Source organism: Podarcis gaigeae, assembly GCF_964106915.1.
Source record: "Podarcis gaigeae genome assembly, chromosome: 10".
Classification (NCBI taxonomy): Eukaryota; Metazoa; Chordata; class Lepidosauria; order Squamata; family Lacertidae; genus Podarcis; species Podarcis gaigeae.
The window spans coordinates 15,889,358-15,907,001 of record NC_139686.1 but is presented as its reverse complement, the minus strand read 5'-3'; the positions used below and the strand labels follow the sequence as shown (position 1 = coordinate 15,907,001).

General features: G+C 44.4%; 1 protein-coding gene and 1 long non-coding RNA gene across 2 annotated transcripts in view; both read right to left on the bottom strand.

Annotated features, from left to right (window-relative positions):
- The window catches only part of LOC310826361, a 683,860-nt gene that overhangs the window by 111,445 nt on the left and 554,771 nt on the right, over positions 1–17,644 (bottom strand). The window lies entirely within an intron of this gene.
- SLC15A5 (solute carrier family 15 member 5) overlaps positions 1–17,644 on the bottom strand; it is a 45,797-nt gene that overhangs the window by 16,275 nt on the left and 11,878 nt on the right. Inside the window, exons 4-8 of the mRNA XM_083700493.1 lie at positions 16,281–16,450; positions 12,683–12,903; positions 11,376–11,562; positions 5,001–5,189; positions 2,122–2,253 (exon numbers count right to left, since the gene is read on the bottom strand). Coding sequence (XP_083556619.1) covers positions 2,122–2,253; positions 5,001–5,189; positions 11,376–11,562; positions 12,683–12,903; positions 16,281–16,450 — 899 coding nt within the window. The remainder of the gene's footprint in view (positions 1–2,121; positions 2,254–5,000; positions 5,190–11,375; positions 11,563–12,682; positions 12,904–16,280; positions 16,451–17,644) is intronic.

The following is a 17,644-nucleotide window of genomic DNA, read 5'->3' as shown; positions in this document are numbered from 1 at the left end:
AAAAATAGGTAAATTCTGGGTTGCCTCCTTTGTTAGTGCAACCCAACTCCCTGGAAACACTCTGGCATCTCAAGACGATCCACAGAGTTTTAGAGACAGTGCTCCTCTAAAAGCTATGCAACTTTAAAAAGCTGTTAGTGGCTTTTTAAAAATTTCTATAAACCAGGGCTGTCCAACTGGACGCCCATGATCAACAGGTCGATCCCCAGATGATCGTGGTTGATCGTGGGATCCTTATTGCTTGCATTGTTTAGAATCATGGTTTCCCCCCCCCCTGGTCTTACCCTGCATCTAATGCAGGCTTCCTCATCCTCGGCCCTCCAGATGTTTTTGGCCTACAACTCCCACGATCCCTATCTAGCAGGACCAGTGGTCAGGGATGATGGGAATTGTAGTCTCAAAACATCTGGAGGGCCGAGGTTGAGGAAGTCTGGTCTAGTGTGAATTCCTTTGTTGTCTGCTGTAGCGATGCATTTGTCTGTTAGCAGCTGTGTTTTTGGTGACCCCCCCAAATCACAACAGCTTTGACCTGCTCCCCTAAAAAAAGCTCAACAACCCCCCCATGGGTAGATCACTGGCTAGTTTTTTCCCCCGGGAGTAGACGTCTGTCTATGCTGTCTCTTGGGAGTTGGATGTCCCTGCTATAAACCAAGAGAAGAGTGAAGCTGAAAGAGATGTGCAAGGGTACGCTCAAGTTGCTAAACCGCAATGCGATGGACACTTCTTGTTAAAGGGAAGGGTCAAAGTTGGCAGATGATTGGTGGAAATCTCCTACAGCATAGATATGGCTACTTTAAATATAATTACATTTCTGGAAATGTACGAACTCCAGGCTTCTCCATGCAGGCGCCAGGACTCTCTTCAGAAGGTCAGCCCCACTTTGCACCCTCAGGGTATCCTCCAAACTGACCTCACCCCTTGCCAACTTCATAATATTAGTGACTTTAACATAAACCAAGTTGAAAGAGTGATCCAGCAAACTCTTCTCAGGTTCTTAACACCACCCATCCTCCTATACCATGGGCTGATGCTTAATCAATGCTCATCTTTTTTAGTAAAGATCTCCGCTCCACTTTTAGAGCTTGTGTTTCTACATTAAGCTGCATTTTCTTGTTGTTAAAAAACCCACCTCTCAAAATACATATTTAAATGTGCATTTTGATACACCCAAAGTACTAAGAATTGTGCTACAATATTCAGAGATGTGCAAAATTTGCTCGGCAGCGAAGATCCAATATGCACAGGAAGACAGGGGTACCCACTGTGGTGCTCTCCAAATGTTGAAACTTTGTTGGACTTCACCCCCCATAAACCCCAGTCAGCATTTAGGGATGGTGAACATCTGGAAGATACTGTGCCCAAGAGGTGTAGATCAAAACCTTTCCACTTAGGAATTTGCAAAGATCCTTTCTAGTTTTTAGTCTAGGACTACTAATACTATTTTGGACCACGTCTCCCACCAATCTGGAACGCACCAGGCTCAGGAAGACTGGCTTAGTTTCTCAGTTTTAGCATCCTTGGTCACAGAAATGCAACTGAAATGAATTAAATCAGAATTGTCTATAATAAATGAATCCAAAATAATGCAAGAGTGGTAAAATTAATGCACCTCTCCAGACTGAATACACCTTCAGGGTAGTTTTAGGTTTCATAAGAAGTTCTGAGAAAAGAATGTGATTTCTGGTATTTTCCTCATCCTTAGCTCAACTCTCATTTAAACAATTATTTGGCAAATAAATATCCTTTGTATACATATGTGAGGGGGAAAAACCTGCTCTGGTATTCTAGTGTAACATGAGAATCCCTAGCTCATTTTCCAAGTGGAAGAGAAGGAAGTCCTGTATAATATATAAATAAATGCCACCCACACTAATTATTCCACCTATCAAAATAGGAATGATTCATTACATTTTGATGAATCCGGCTGCAACTTAGTGACCTACCTTAATCACGAAAAAGAGATCAATACACTGCTGGCAGCTAGATTTTGTTATGTGCGTCTAATGGAAGTCAATAGCCAATAGGAAGAGGGCGAAAATCCCTACTGAGAGAGCAGCGCTGGGTGCAGTGGGAGAGAGCGAGGAAGGCACCCATCTTCACTCTGCTTAAAGTCTGTTTTACCTTGTGAGGTGGTGTAAGCTGCTTGAACAAGTAAAGCCTCCATGATGCAGCCAGCTCCATTGAAGAAAGTCAAGGCTTGCAAGGCAACTCCACGAATTCTGCCCGGCACAAACTTGTATGTAATGAAGGAACCTTTGAAGAAGCATGAAGAGAAATAGGTAGGGTGTGAATCTCTGGTTGGGGTGCAGTGGGGCATTATCACAACTGCCTGCTGGGAGCAATATTTTATGTACAGTAATACCTCGGGTTACAGGCGCTTCAGGTTGTGTTTTTTAGGGTTACGGACCACTGAAGCACGGAAGTAGCAGAACGGGTTACGGCAGTCGCGCATGCGCAGAAGCACTAAATCGCAACCCGCATGTGCGCAGACGCACCACTGCAGGTTGCGAACGCTGTGGGTTGTGAATGTGCACCCCACACGGATCATGTTCGCAACCCGAGCATCCACTGTATTGGATTTCTATCCTGCCCTTCCTCCAGAAGGGGCCCAGGGCAGCAAAGAAATCCAAAATGCCCAAATATTGCTTAAGGTAAATTACATTCCATGTACTCAGAAGGGGACAGATGCAAAATTGCAATGAAGGGATCGTGCTGGGTGGGGGCCCTTTGTTTGCTCTTGTCAGGGCTGGAGTCAGATGCAGGTCAGCCAAAAAAGCAGAGCCAGTGAAGTTAACTTTATTTAAGGCAACAACCATACACTCAGCAACAGGTCTTGCCCTGTGGAGCAGTTGCCAGGATTGATGGTCCCTGCCTTCTACCCCCTTTAAGGCTCCTCCTCTGCCAGATGTTTCCCAAGCAGTCTCAAACTGCGTCTGGGCATCTCCAATCTCTGCTCCATCCTACTCATCACTCCGCAAATCCTCAGAGACAAGGGGGGAGGGGAGCTTGTCTCAGTAGGAGAGGCAGGCTCCCCATACTCTTCAGCAGCCTCTTGATCCCTCTCCTCTGCTTCAGCCTCTGAGTCAGAACTGCTCCCTGTCACAGGCTCTCCCTGCTCACTAAATCCTGTTGCCCCTTCAGCATCCAACAAGTACTCCCACTCTTCTCCCTCTGACTTCTCCCTAGTGTCCCACCACCAATCCCTGGGCTCTGAGCCTTTCTTAGGGTTGCCATACGTCCAGAATTTCCCAGACATACGCGGGATTCGGCTGTTGGGAACTGCACCCGGGAGTAAATCCCTGAAATGTCTGGGAAAATCTGGATGTAAATCCAGACATATGCCAACCCAGATTGGAAGTGGTTTTCTGGGGGGGGGGGGGATAGCTCTAAAACCTTAATTTTTATTTTTGCAGAAGCAGCTCAACAACTTTTCTGTCCGGATTTTCCCTTTTTGAAATATGGCAACCCAACTTTGTCCTTTGGGGTTCCCCTTGGGGGTTCCCCAGCTGGTGCCTCCCACCACTTCTCATCATCCAGCCAGTCCCTGACAGCTCTTAACTTGGAACCTGTCCCACCATTTGCCCTTAGAAAGATCGGGAGTGAGAAGCCTGCAGCCCTTTGCATGCTGTTGGACTCCAACTCCCATCAACCTCTTTCAGCATGGCCAGTTGTCAGGGATAGAGAAGCTGTAGTCCAACAGCACAGGGAGAGCTACAGGTTGCCCTAATCCTGCGTTAAATCCATAACATTCAAGATGGGTGCCGCTGTATGAGTCTGACCCATGGGAAAAGCCTCCAGGTCAAGCCTTAAATTGCCACTGAACTATTACACACCACGTGGGACTACCTCTGAAGATGACTCAGAAACTACAGCTAATCCAGAGTGTGGCAGCTGGACTGGTGACTGCAAGTGGCTGCCGGGACCTTATCATACCAGTTCTAAAGGGTCTACATTGACCTAGTATGTTTCTGAGCATGATTCAAAGTTTGGGTGCTGATCTTTAAAGCCCTAAATGGCCTAGGCCCTGTATACCTGAAGGAGCATCTCCACTCCCATCGTTCAGCCCTGACACTGAGATCCAGCTTTGAGGGCCTTCTGGCAGTTCCTTCACTGTGAGAAGTGAAGTTACAGGGAACCAGGCAGAGGGCCTTCTTGGTAGTGGCACCCACCCTGTGGAGCGCCTTCCCATCAGATGTCAAGGAAAGAAACACCTGACTTTTAGAATGCATCTGAAGGCAGCCCTGTATAGGGAAGCTTTTTAATGTTTGATGTCTTACGGTGTTTTAATTTGTTGGAAGCCGTCCAGAGTGGCTGGGGTAACCCAGTCAGATCATATAAATGACTACTACTACTACTACTACTACTAGAAGAAGAAGAGGAGTTTGGATTTGATATCCCGCTTTATCACTACCCTAAGGAGTCTCAAAGCAGCTAACATTTTCCTTTCCCTTCCTCCCCCACAACAAACAATCTGTGAGGTGAGTGAGGCTGAGAGACCTCAGAGAAGTGTGACTAGCCCAAGGTCACCCAGCAGCTGCATGTGGAGGAGCGGGGAAGCGAACCCGGTTGACCAGATTACAAGTCCACTGCTCTTAACCACTACACCACACTGGTTCTCTACTACTACTACTACTACAGGGAAGGACATCTTCTTGTCCACTGAGCCCCATGGGGTGGCATCTCTGAACTTGCTTTACGCTCTAGCATGGGAGGTCCTGCCTTTCTCTAAATGGATGGAAAGTCCCACTGGGGGTAGTAAATTAAGGATTTTCTTGTGACCGCAAAGAACACTTGTTCGGCGAGCGGCAACCACAAGAATGACAAATTAAACGCTTTCCATGCCAGTGATGAATGAGACTGCTCAGAGAGGCTGTGGAACAGCGCCAGGGGCGAAGATTGCGACGGAAGGTGCTTTGGCTGTCCCTGTTCAAACAGATGTCATCCTGCGTTGAAGCCGGTTGCTTTTTAGGCTAGGAAACGAAACAAAAGAGTCCCCTTACAGGTGGGAGTCGCCAGAGCTTCTGCCAAGCCGAGGAAGATGTATTGTGGGGCCAGATGGATGCACGGCATGGAGGAGACGAGGAGGACTTTGCCTGAAAAAGTCTGTTCCACCAAAGGGAAATGCTTCCTGTGTACCTCTAAAAACCCAGCAACCATCACAGAGAGGGTGGCAGATGCGTAACCTACAACTGGGTACAAAAAGGCACAAAGCAGGCAAAGAATCATTTATAAAACCATACCTTGCTTTTGGAATTGCACCTGATATACTGGAAGACAATGAACACACTCCATTTTGTACTCTGATAAATATTAGAAACTCAGAATTGAATCTCTGCAATCCTAGATTTTCAGCCTGCAAAAGGAGGTCATTTCTCACCAAACAGGGTAACTCTAGTTACATGTCTACTTGCATGTAGGCCATCCATGGCTAGCAGGAGTGAGGCCTCACTTCTGGCTTTGTTCCCAAACATCACACCTCCACAGCTAAACACCCTCTGACCTTCACCTGCCTATCTATCTAACTATCTCTGACTTTTTTTCATCGAGAACTCACCGGAACTGAGTTCTGGCACCACTTTGATGCATTTCGGTACCTCTGTAGCATTGTGGAATGGTGGCACGGCACTTGGGGCTGCACGACAGAGGCTGCGGGTGGCACGATTGGTGTGGCTCAGTGGAGGCGTAAGAAGAGAAGGTTTTTTAGGGCTCCCCCGTAAAAAAAAGGTCAACTAGTTCTGGCACCTTTTTTTCTAGAAAAAAAGCCTTTTATCTATCTGTCTAACAATTGATAACAAATACAAAACAATACAATACAGCTTGTAGGTATTTTCTTGCATCTATTATTCCATATTCAGTCAGAGGACACAATGAACAATTGATTTATTATCATTATCATTATGAGTAATCTTCGTAATTTTCTTTACAGAAAGAGGGGCTGGGATAAGGAGTAAAGTAGCTTCTGGGCCCCTCTGAGAGTAGAGGTGCTGAAGCTCGTAGGGATGTCATTAATAATAATAATAATTATACCCATCTGCATACCCAGGCACTCTGGGCAGCCACAAACACATATAAAAACATAATAAAACATTAAGCACCTCCTCATATAGGGCTGCCTTTAGAAGTCTTCTAAAGGTTGTACAGTTACATATTTCCTTGGCCCAGGGGTCACTTCCATACCCTCCAATATTTCTCTAATGAAAATAAGCCAACATAAGGAAAAGTGGGACATTCTAGGCTCAAATCAGAAACCAGGATGGCTTTGGGACTGTTCCTGGAAAATAGGGACACTTGGAGGGTCTGGAAGCTTAGGCTTTGTTAGTTTCATAGTAGACCAGCCCCTGACCCTCCGTGGGGGCTTTTGCCTGACTGGAAGGTAGAGACAGAGGTGTGTGCAAGTATGTGTACACACATACTTGGTTATTGTAGACATCTATTGCCCCACCCACATTCTCCTCTGGCTCCACCCACCACAAGTATGGGGCTCCCCAATAAGGACTGTGGCCCTTGAAGGGAAAAAGGTTCCTCACTCCTGCAGTAACATAACCCAGATAGGGTGGTAGGACCAGATTCCATCCATCTGAGCCATGACAACTTGACAGAGCATCACAGCTTCTCTCGAAGGTCCAAAACCTGCCCCAGATTCTTCCACTTACATACCAAAGGAAGCATTCTTCTCTTCTTATGCCCATTAACTATAACCTCCCAGACATTCTTTTACAAAAAGCTTTCACAGTGCCACGCCAGATACCTTTTGAAATGTTTAACCTTTCAAACTTTTGCAGCATCATTAGACTTCAGAACTTCCAAGCTGCAACTTGGAGAACAACCATCATTGCTATCTGAACGTTCTTTCCTACGGTTCAGTGGAGAAACAGTTTTATTTCAAAATCCCAAGTAATTGCCACCTTCTGTTCCATGTGCTTCTACTTTGCACAAAGCTTTACAACAAACTTAATGAGGCTAATTCGAGTCAGATTAATACTTCCTGTCTTTTGGCACTGGCTGCACCACATGCAATTGGGGTCCTGAATTAAATACTAGGAGAAGAGGAAACATCAATTCCTGTGTGCACGTCTGTTTTAAACTGCGAGGCAGGATGGGAAGAGTTTCAAATTGCATGAGCAGCTCAGTTGTTAAATTCATGCAGAAATGAGGAAATTTGCATCTCTTCCCTGTGTTCACTGAATCTTAGAACTGAGGTCTGAAGGAGCCAAAAGGAATCTCTGTGTTGGAAACCTCAACGAGGGATTAGGGCCCTCATATCTATGGGACCGCCTCTCCTGGTATGCCCCACAGAGGACCTTAAGGTCCATGAATAACCATAGTTTAGAGGTCCCGGGCCCTAAGGAAGTCAGATTATACTCCACCAGGGCCAGGGCCTTTTCAGTGATGGCTCCAACCTGGTGGAATGCTTTGTCCCATGAGACAGGATTTCAGGATTTAATCTCCTTCTGTCAGGCCTGTAGGACAGAGCTATTCCACCTGGATTTAATTTGAATCCATCCTCATCTTTTATTTCCCTTCTCTTCCCTCCCCCTCCCCTTTTATGAAGATCACCCGCTCTGAGACCCCACAGCTAATTCTCCCCTGGCCTCCTCGCTGGCCCAAGTAGGACCAATTCAGCCAGCTAGCCCTGGGGATTATCTGATTGATTTTTGGTTTTTATTGTTATTCATGTTTTTATACTGTATTTTATGCTGCTTTTATAATCAAGTGTTTCAATGTGTTTTAAATTTGTTGTTAGCCACCCTGAGTCCTGTTTTTGAACCCGGAAGGGCGGGGTACAAATAAAATTATTATTATTATTATTATTATTATTATTATTATTATTATTATTATTATTTATTAAGATAGGTCAGACAATGCAAGGATGCAAGCAAGTTCATGGTCCAAACCAGTGCTTGGAAGGCTCATCTTATTTGATAGGTATGGTTTTATTTCTTAAATTTCTGTCCCACGCTGGGACAGGGTGGCAAACATACAAATGATGAAGCATCTTTAAAAACAATTGCAGCACAGATGCAGACTGATGAAGATCTCTACTTAAAAGCTTGTTGGAAGAGGAAGATCTTCACAGTAGGTGGTCGAAAAGTCAACAGAGATGGTGCCTATCTAATATTCAAGAGGAGGGAATTCCACTGTAAGCCCAATTCCTACATTGTGCACAGTGAACTCTCTGGCATTGCAGAAGGGTCTCACCTGCAGAATGCAGTGATCATTTGGGTATATAAGGGGTGAGATGATCTTTCAGGTATGCAGGTTCCAGGCTGTCTAGGGATTTATACACTAGAATCAGCACCTTGATTCTAGCCTAAGGGCTCATCTACACATAGAAAGCATGGGTCTTTGAGGTTTTCCGCTTGTCCAGTGCTCTCCATGCATGGATCCAAGCATTTTCCTGTTTGCCCTGCCACTTCCCTTACTCTTTACCACTGGATCAGAGCAAATGTCAACCCATTGAAAAAATGATTGATGTCCACTCATCAGGGTTGCTCAGAGTGGCTGGGGCAACACAGTCAAATGAGCAGGGTTGGGTATAATTAATAAATTGTTGCTGTTGTTATTGTTCCGAGTCAGCAGTAAAGAGCAGATTTTCCCTGGGAGAAAGCAGTGGGACGAGAAGAAGTGTGGACAATGTATTCATAAGTCAGAGTTAGATAAGTTGCTATTAAAATTCAAAGTGAATCTATCCCCCATCCCTACCTGTAAATCAGGTCAAGGTTATCCTCAAATTGCAGACAGTGCTGGTGTGGAAGCTGAATCTGAGTCTTTGCCCCAAGGCCATCTTGTGATCATGCAGCAGCAGGAGGATTTGAACCAGGGACTTTGGTGCCGTTGCCACTACCCTATACTATGCATAGGCATTTGATTGCATCTGTATTGGAGACATTTCCCCCACCTCCAGTTCACCAGACCATTGCTTGGATTGAAGTTTGCAGGATTATTGCTTTCCTCTCCATACTTCTCCTTCATAACTCAAGAGAATGGGATGAGGATTATTTCGTGTAACAACCTTGGTCAACAGCGCAGTTGAAGACCAGGAAGCAGGCCACAAATAGAATCCTATTCTCACTCCCAAAACACACAGCTGCACCTAAATATTAAGAAGATTCCAAATTGGAGCAAATACATTCGGTGCTTTAGGCAAGGTCTAAATGTGAAAATTGCATGCAAAAGACTGTCATGCCCTTTGGAGTAGGATCAAATGTCTTTCAGTGGATGACATGGTAGTACTGGGAAGGAAGTACAAGCATATTATTTTGGGAACACCCCCCCCCCCAACATCCATAGTTTCCAATCCAAAAAATACATTTGCCGCCTGGTAGAGCAGCTGGCTGCGAGAAGAAGAGCTAAATGAATGAGTTGGTGAATCATCGAATTCATAGAATCGCAAAGTCATCTAGTCCAACCCTCTGAAAAGCCACTTCCGACCTTGGGAGGAGGTGGTGTTGTGGGCTTCACGCCCCCAACACTTGTGCAGAGGCTGGCTCCCAGCCCCGCACGAACAGGGGATCCTCTGCCACATCATTTCCCTGGCCAGCCAATCGGCTGGCTCAGGGGGTGTGGCTTGCCGCATTTAAGGCAAGCGCGGCAGAGGAGCATCCTCTTTGCTGCCGATCTTGGAGATTTCCTGGATCACCCGCCGTGGAATGCGTTGGGCAGAATTCCTGCCGGAAGTAAAAGCTAGAGCCGCCAAAGAAGGCCCACCGGATGCTTTAGTTATCCAATTGGGAGAAAATGATTTGGCTTATAGGATGGGTGTGGACATAATGTGGAACATTTACAATGATTTTGATGAATTGAGGATTTCTTTTCCTAAGCTGGTCATAATTTGGTCGTCACTATTAGAAAGGTGCATTTGGAGGGATTGCAGATGCCCTATTGCTATAAACAAATCCAGAAAGATTCTGGAATGCTCGGTGGCTCGTAGAGTAGCAAAGCTGGGGGGACAAGTCATTGACCACCCTAACACCCAATACAGCAAGGTGGCCCTCTACTGCGTGGATGGCGTACATCTTTCCAATGAGGGAAACGATGTTTGGCTGGCTGACATATCTGCTGGGATTAGGCATTGGTTGCAGGTCTGAGGGTATTGGCAGTGAGCTTCGCTCGAGTGGCAGTTAGGCATTGGTAGGAGTATTGTTATGTAGATGAATGGCGGGAGGAGCGCCATCACCTCCCCTGGATAATGAAGGGTAGTCCGGTAAAGGACTCTGGGGGGGCCTGGTCACCCCCAAGTGGTGACCCCTAGTTGATGTGCATCAGCAGGGCTCCCCCTGCTGGGGTTAACCCTTCCCGGCCTTCAGGCTGATGGACTGAAGCCGGATAGTTGTTAGGACCAATGCCTAAGGCCAATACTGCTCATCACCTGTAACCAATAAAGTTGTGGCCAATTTTAGCCCATTAACCTTAATTATGTTGTCTTGTGTCTTTATTTCTGCTGGTGGGATGCGGGAACTTGCCATGCAATGCAGGATTCGCAGCCAAAGAATCCCAGACAGATGGCGACCCAACCTCTGTTTACAAACCTTCCATGAAGGAGAGTCCATCATCTTCAAAGGGAGCCCATTTCACTATTGGGCAGCTCTTGTCAGAAATGATGGGGATGTATGGAGTGGCAATCCTCCCCCATTTCGTCTACACTACGCTTGAACAGCATTGTTGACTGGTGCCCATTGGGACTGATAGGATGGAAGATAGGGTTGCCAACGTAGTCTATGAAGGTCTGACCTCTGACGCCAATTCTGCTTCCCTGAATGGTGTTAATCGATCCCTTTTCAGATGATGTTCCCCCCACCCCCCATACTTCTTAATTCAGTGCAAGGTGGTGTTTAACAAAGCTGGTGGCAAAACCTTGGGTTTAGATGCGGAAAACCCATATTTAGTTTCATTTATTTACAGTACTGATATTGGCGACCCAGCAGCAAAATTCTCCATGTAGCTCGCAGAAAATGTCAGATCTCTGCTCAGCTGTGAGTTTGCTGGATGGCATGGGGCATACCATTATCTCTCAGCCTAGCCTACCTTGCAAGGATTGTTGTGAAGGTACAAGGTGTTTTAAGATCTCTTTGGGAGGAAAGGAAAGCTGCAAAACGCAATGAACAAAATAACTGTAATGTTTTCCCAGCGTAAAACCACACATTGCTCAGGTACTGAAGACGTGCTTCATAATGAAGGCACCACCTTACAGACATACTGTCAAGGAAAGGTAAGAATCAATGAATCCACGATCAATTATACCCAAGCGTTTTAGTTAACAGATCCTCCGCATCACCTCGAAACAATTCATTAAATTTACAAATACTGTTTGGCTGCCAAGAAACACAAAAACCAATAGCTCTTGCACATGAAAATTAGCGTATATTAGTACTCACCAATACAGACTGCAGAGAATCGTCCACTTGTTTCAGGACTAAAGAGACAAGTGTTGAGACACTCCAGCACAGGAGCCAGAATTAAGAATGGCAGGATGCTTATCACATTCATGGCTGCTACTGGCAAGAGAAACCCATTCAGATTCAAATTTGAATTCATTGCCTGCAGATAATATCCTGACGGTATCTACGTCAAAAGGGGGAAAGACCATAACATTTGCTTGTTGGCACAATCGGCTTCTGTTTATAGGGGGGAAAGTTCTCCCAATTCTGTCCATGCCCATTTTAAAGGTGAGTGCGTTATTCTAGGTTGATATAGGAGAAATGAGAAGGCTATGGTTGGAGCAGGCACAATTTATTTATTTATTTGTAAGGATTGCCAAAGCAAGGGGCTGTCTCCTCCTTCCATGAAAGTGAATTCTATAAATTCAGATTATGCATTGTGTGAAGAACATCCTTTTCTCATTGCCAGGCTGCCTCAGTGTAGGAACCCAAATTCTAGAATTAGGGATGGAAGATCCTTTCTCTACCGCCAGCCATAATCCTACAGACCAAAAATCATCTCACTATTTGCTTTTGTTTTTCTGTACTAAAAAGTTGCAAGCGTTTTTGTCTTTCCTCACCAGAAAGATGTGCTCCAACCTCTTGATTATTTCATTCCCTCTTTTTTTCCTATAACCATATTGCCCTGCAGAGGGCACTTAAAAATTCAGTTCCAAGATACTTCCAAGTACTTCAGAATCTGCTGCCGCATCTCCAAAGAGCCTGCAAGGACAGTTCCCGGTAGAACCACAGCCATTGCCCGCTTTCAAAATTACAAGGCTGTGAGTGGTCACCTTTCAAATTTACGAGATCATGAGCGAAACAGTAGTTTTAGATTGAATCAGACATAGCATTGAAGTATGACAGGATCTTGTGGTACAATGACCTATAGTAGCTGTAATGCCCTTCAACTGCCCTGGAAAAACAGGGAAATCTAGTTTTTCCCCATAAGAGCATGGTGGCCATTTGGGGTATCACAGTACCATGTCATGATTTCACCCCAGAAAAAATGCTTTTTCCAGGCCACAATCTCACGTGGCACCTCAAAACACTTGTTTTTGGGTGCCATAACTGAAAAAAAATGTTTTTCTGAGGTTGCGATCTCACGTGGGTCATGTCACTCACACAGAAGTGAGGCCTTGGAAGATAGCTTTCCCATTTTTCGTTGCAGCATGGTGGAAGGTATGCATTATATTATAAATCTGCCTGCTCTGGGATTGCATTTCAAAAAATGGATTTAGAACTACGAGGAGTCACACCCTTACCTGTACAACACATATCCTATAGAGGATTTGGAAGGCAATGAAAGGGAAGAGACGGACAAGCAATTTTGTGCTTTCCACTTGAGTTTCGCTGTACTGGCCGCCGTAGTTCTCCTTGGCATGGTCTAGCCAGTTTGTGACATCCCCACTGAAGTAGCGGCATTTTACACAACATACTCTCAGTGCATTAGCAACGACGCCACAGACTGTCAACAGGCCATTACCTATGGAAAAGTGAGAGAAGGCAATGAACCACAACAGAGTCATTGAATCATCAAACTGTAGAGTTGGAAGCCCAACCCCCTGGGAAAATTATCACAACATTTTCTGAGATTGCAACTCTGGGAAGGAGCTGAGGTCTCCTGACAACACCAGGGGCCCTTAACAAACCCTTGCAAATAGTGGCACTGTGGTCTAAAGCACTGAGTCTCTTGGGATTGACGATTGGAAGGTTGGCGGTTCGAATCTGTGTAACGGGTTGAGCTCCCATTGCTCTGTCCCAGCTCCTGCCAGCCTAGCAGTTTGAAAGCACGCCAGTGTGAGTAGATAAATAGGTACCACTGTTGCAGGAAGGTAAACTGTGTTTCCGTGCGCTCTGGTTTCCGTCACGGTGTCCCGTTGCACCAGAAGTGGTTTAGTCATGCTGGCCACATGACCCAAAAAGCTGTCTGTGGACAAACGCCAGCTCCCTTGGTTTGAAAACAAGATGAGCACTGCAACCCATAGTCGCCTTTGACTGAACTTAACTGTCCAGGGGTCCTTTACCTTTATAGCTCCATATATAAATTGGAGTTGGCTCTGGAGTAGCAAGTATATACCCAAATATACACACAGTTGTTGGACTTTGGTGGCTACATTACAGGATCAGATTAAAATGTTTTGCAAGAGATAGTCTTCTCTTCTCGCTCTTTCTCCTGAAAAATCTTGGCTCCAGTATTCTATTCCTCTGACCTTGAACTAATCTATATTACTTAATTACGGTTCTTAAAAAGTCTACATGGCTCTCTAGATGATTCCCCTCCCCTTCTCCCAATCTTTGGTCAACTGCCAATTGTCAAAATTACAGCTAGGTGAAGAAATGCAAATGAAATCCCTGCTTGACATATGCATGGCCCACATTTGGAAAGGGAGAGAAAAGCTACCTTAAAATAAAATGCAATCATTTCTTTAAGGTCACCTATGGACTTGAATTATTGACTTGGGGGAAGAATTCCAGACGACTCATCTGATTGGAAGAAGCCAAAATAAGGTTATAAACTCAGCTATTAAGAAGAGGGGGGGAGGAGCTAACCATGCAGCACTCAAGCTGCCTCCTAAAAGGGAAAGAGTGAAGCAGGAAAAGAATGCCAGCAACAAAAAAAGTGCAAACCAAACTGCAGCAAAAACGCAGACTTGTGCAATTCTAGAGGAAGTAGTGCTGAATGCAAACCTAGGAAACTTAAATCCCAGTGCGACTACAAATCTGCAGGCTGATCTTAAACAACTCATTTTTAAAGATGAACTACACTATTACCATTTGCGTATCGAGGCCCCGTGACCACCCTGTTCCCTAAGGTGAAAATAACTAGACAACACACAACATATTGGTTTGGGATCAAATAAGGCCACAACTTTATTGGCTACAGATGTGAGGTTTGGCCATAGGCATTGTGGTAAACAACTGCACATGTCACTCCCACCCATCCAATGGGAGTGTTTCTGAAGACAGCCATACTTGCCTATGAGAGTTGCACCGAAATTTGTTCCCCTCTTTCATAATTTTTCCAATGCAATTTCTGTTCTCATAAGTTTATGAAGAATGGTTGAAATAAAATGTGCAAGGTTTATTTTAATTTTCATTTTTTTGGCACAGTGCTGTTTGTTTGCTACAATTAACCTCCAGTATCTCTTTCCTATATGCCCCATTCTGGTTGGAAGGAACACAGGCACCTTTGTTAGCAGCAGAGTCGAAACTGCTCATTTTGTCTGCTATATATAACAAAATACCAGATTGAAGGTAACCAAGGGTGTGGGGTGGGAAGAAACGAGTGGTGTTTTCTCAAGAAAGTCTTGTCCTGTTCTTAGTGGCCAAGATATACTCTATTTGCTGTCTTGAAAAATTAACAGAAATTAACAAGATTTATTTTTAAGCAAATATGGGGAAGAATGCCAAACATTAGCATACTTGCTGGCAGTCAAAACAACACAATACACAGACTTAAGGGCCTGTTCTGCAATAGAAGTTCTTACTGCCTTCTCTGCCATCCCAGAATGCAAACAGTAAAGGCAGCCAAAAGGTAAAGGCAGATATAATGATATTAAATGGATTGGAAGCAGGCTGGTAATAAACTCGGTCAGTCCAGCACCACTTCCACTTAAGGTCGGCCCTACAATGAGACAGACTGAGGCTGCCTCAGGTGGCAGATGTAGAGGTGCGGGGAAGGGACAGAAATACGCCTACCCTAGCCTACTGCCCAGACGTACAGTGGGAGATACTCTCCTTTAACCAGTGTCAGAGTAAGGTTCAACTACAATTCAACTTGGCTTCTGTACATGCCTTATGGAAGGGTGCCATCTTGTCCTTCGCCTCGGGCAGCAAAACGTCTTGAGCTAGCCCTGCTTCCACTGATGACACCACTAGAGTGGCTGGTTGGAAGCCCAGCATGCATTGTCACACTGTGACTAGGTGGCCTGTGGCCCTACTTAGTCAGTTGTCCATGTCCTCCCTCCACTGTTAGGTTTCTTTATCTATGAACTGGACTTAGGCCAGACTGTGTTATGAAATTCTACTCAATATTGAGGCAGAGCAGAACTCCAATGTATAGTTAACAGAGTAAAAACTTAAACACATTGCAAGATTCCCCCCAAATAGACCAGAGGCAGTTAATATTTCATCCAGCAGAGCTTTACTGCTACTGAAGGCAATTGAGCATAATGGTCGCAAATCCATTCAGGATTGGTACTGTCCATAAGAAATCCAATTGCAGCAGACTTAACTTAAACCTACAATAACTTATAATAACTCTAAACATTAAAACTAAGCATACTTTGTACAGAACACCACACCAGAAGGAAAAGAGGTAGAAAGAGAAAGTGAAACAGAGGCTCCTTCTGGCCTTACTTTTATAGTCAGCAAGACCTTGACAGAAGAGATAACAGAATCACTTTAAGCCAGCTGTACTCAGCTTCTCTGAAGGAATAACCCAAACATCATGAACCTTCTGCTTGTTTCTTTCACACAGAGAAGCTTCCAGAACCCTCTTGAATTGATTAGAATAGGAAAGATCTCTAAACACCAGATCAATACTTTCAGCACCAAGTAAATGTAAACTGACAGACTGCCCTTCAAACTCTGGACTGTAATGTAGATACATGACTATCTTAAGCTAATGGCGATACTCAGGGCCTCCAGGACTTTCCCAGGTGGCCTTGATATGCCAGACTGCAATACGTACCCTGGCAATAATATATCACACTGGGATATATGCTTTTGGACACACCTGAGTACAAATTAAATAGATTTAAACCTGCAATTTTTAGAACTTCGAAGATTTTCTTTCTCTCCCGCGCCCCAAATTTAACCACCACCACCAAGGATTCTTCATGTAATTTACTGGGTTACCTTTTGGGGGCTGGTAAATCATTTCACTGCGCGCCATATGGATGGTGATCAGCGCCATCAGGACAGACACAAAGGGGATAAGGAAGCCAAGGTTTTTGGCCACCGACTGCTGGATGTATGAAATGATGACCAAGACAATGGCAGAACTTAAATTTTCCAGCCAATAAAACCTACAGGAGAAAAGAAAAGAAAAGACATGCCCACAAGAGTCATTTTTGGAGGGATGGGAAGAAGAACCACTATTTATTAGAAGATATCAGTTTGTTTTAAAATTACATTCTTTCTGGACTATAGTTTGGGGGAAAATCAGGTCCATTGTTGGTAATGTCCTGCGCCGCCTTTTCCATATTTAAAGGCAACAACTCCCAAGCTACACCAAAATACTCCCGTTAATCAACAAAGACCATCCTAGAAGATCAGATGGAATTTTGTTATTTCAGGATCTTATAAACGTACTCCCTTTTTGTGTATGCATGGGCATTAAGTAGTGCCTTTGTGTTCCCTTCCTTGGTTGGCTGTTTTCATGTACCCTCTCTGTTTATAACCAGGAAACTGAATGGTTTGGCCAAAGAGTCACAGAAGTGTTGAAGAAAATAATTCCATGTGCATTGAAGTCAAATATTTATTGGCATCACCAAATCACACAATAACCGCCCCCCCAACTAATAGCATATTCTATTGCAGCTTCTAATCCACTGCCGCATCCAATTTATTTTACAGTAATGATATGATAACACTAACTGCAACACCCGCTACCTATAAGATGATCCTACTAATTTAGAATTCATCTCAACACTTTAAAAACAGAGCCAACCGTCCCCTACTCTCTGACATTCTTCATCTGCCTTCATTGTTCGAAATCATGCAGGCAATATGGGATGCATATGCAATGAAAAAGGGAGAACCTACCAAAGAAATATATTTTTTAATATTTACAGATAGATAGATAGATTTATTTATTTCTATGCATCTCGTGAATCTCTCAAGTATGTAGAAACTCCTACCATTTTGTGGAAGTTGGTTTCCCATTCAAACAGTCAGACACCCAACCACTAGAGTTTGCTATTAGAGGAAAAATATGCTGATCTGCTGCAATGTTTAGTCAATCAACCAGTTAAAAAGGTGCCCCAGTTTAAAAAATCAGGCACTGATGCTTTTTTTAAAAAAGTGTTTAAATACAAGAATTGCAAGTGACAATTGCCATCTGAAGAAGAGGCATCCCCTTTCCCCCACATAGAAGAGAATGCCTCTTAACATCTCTGACACAGACGTCAAGCTACAAAGAAAGTAAGCTTTCCTTCCTCCAGAACTATCTTTTTGTTCCTATGGAAGTTCATGTTGCTTTCGTCCAATAATCAGTCAAT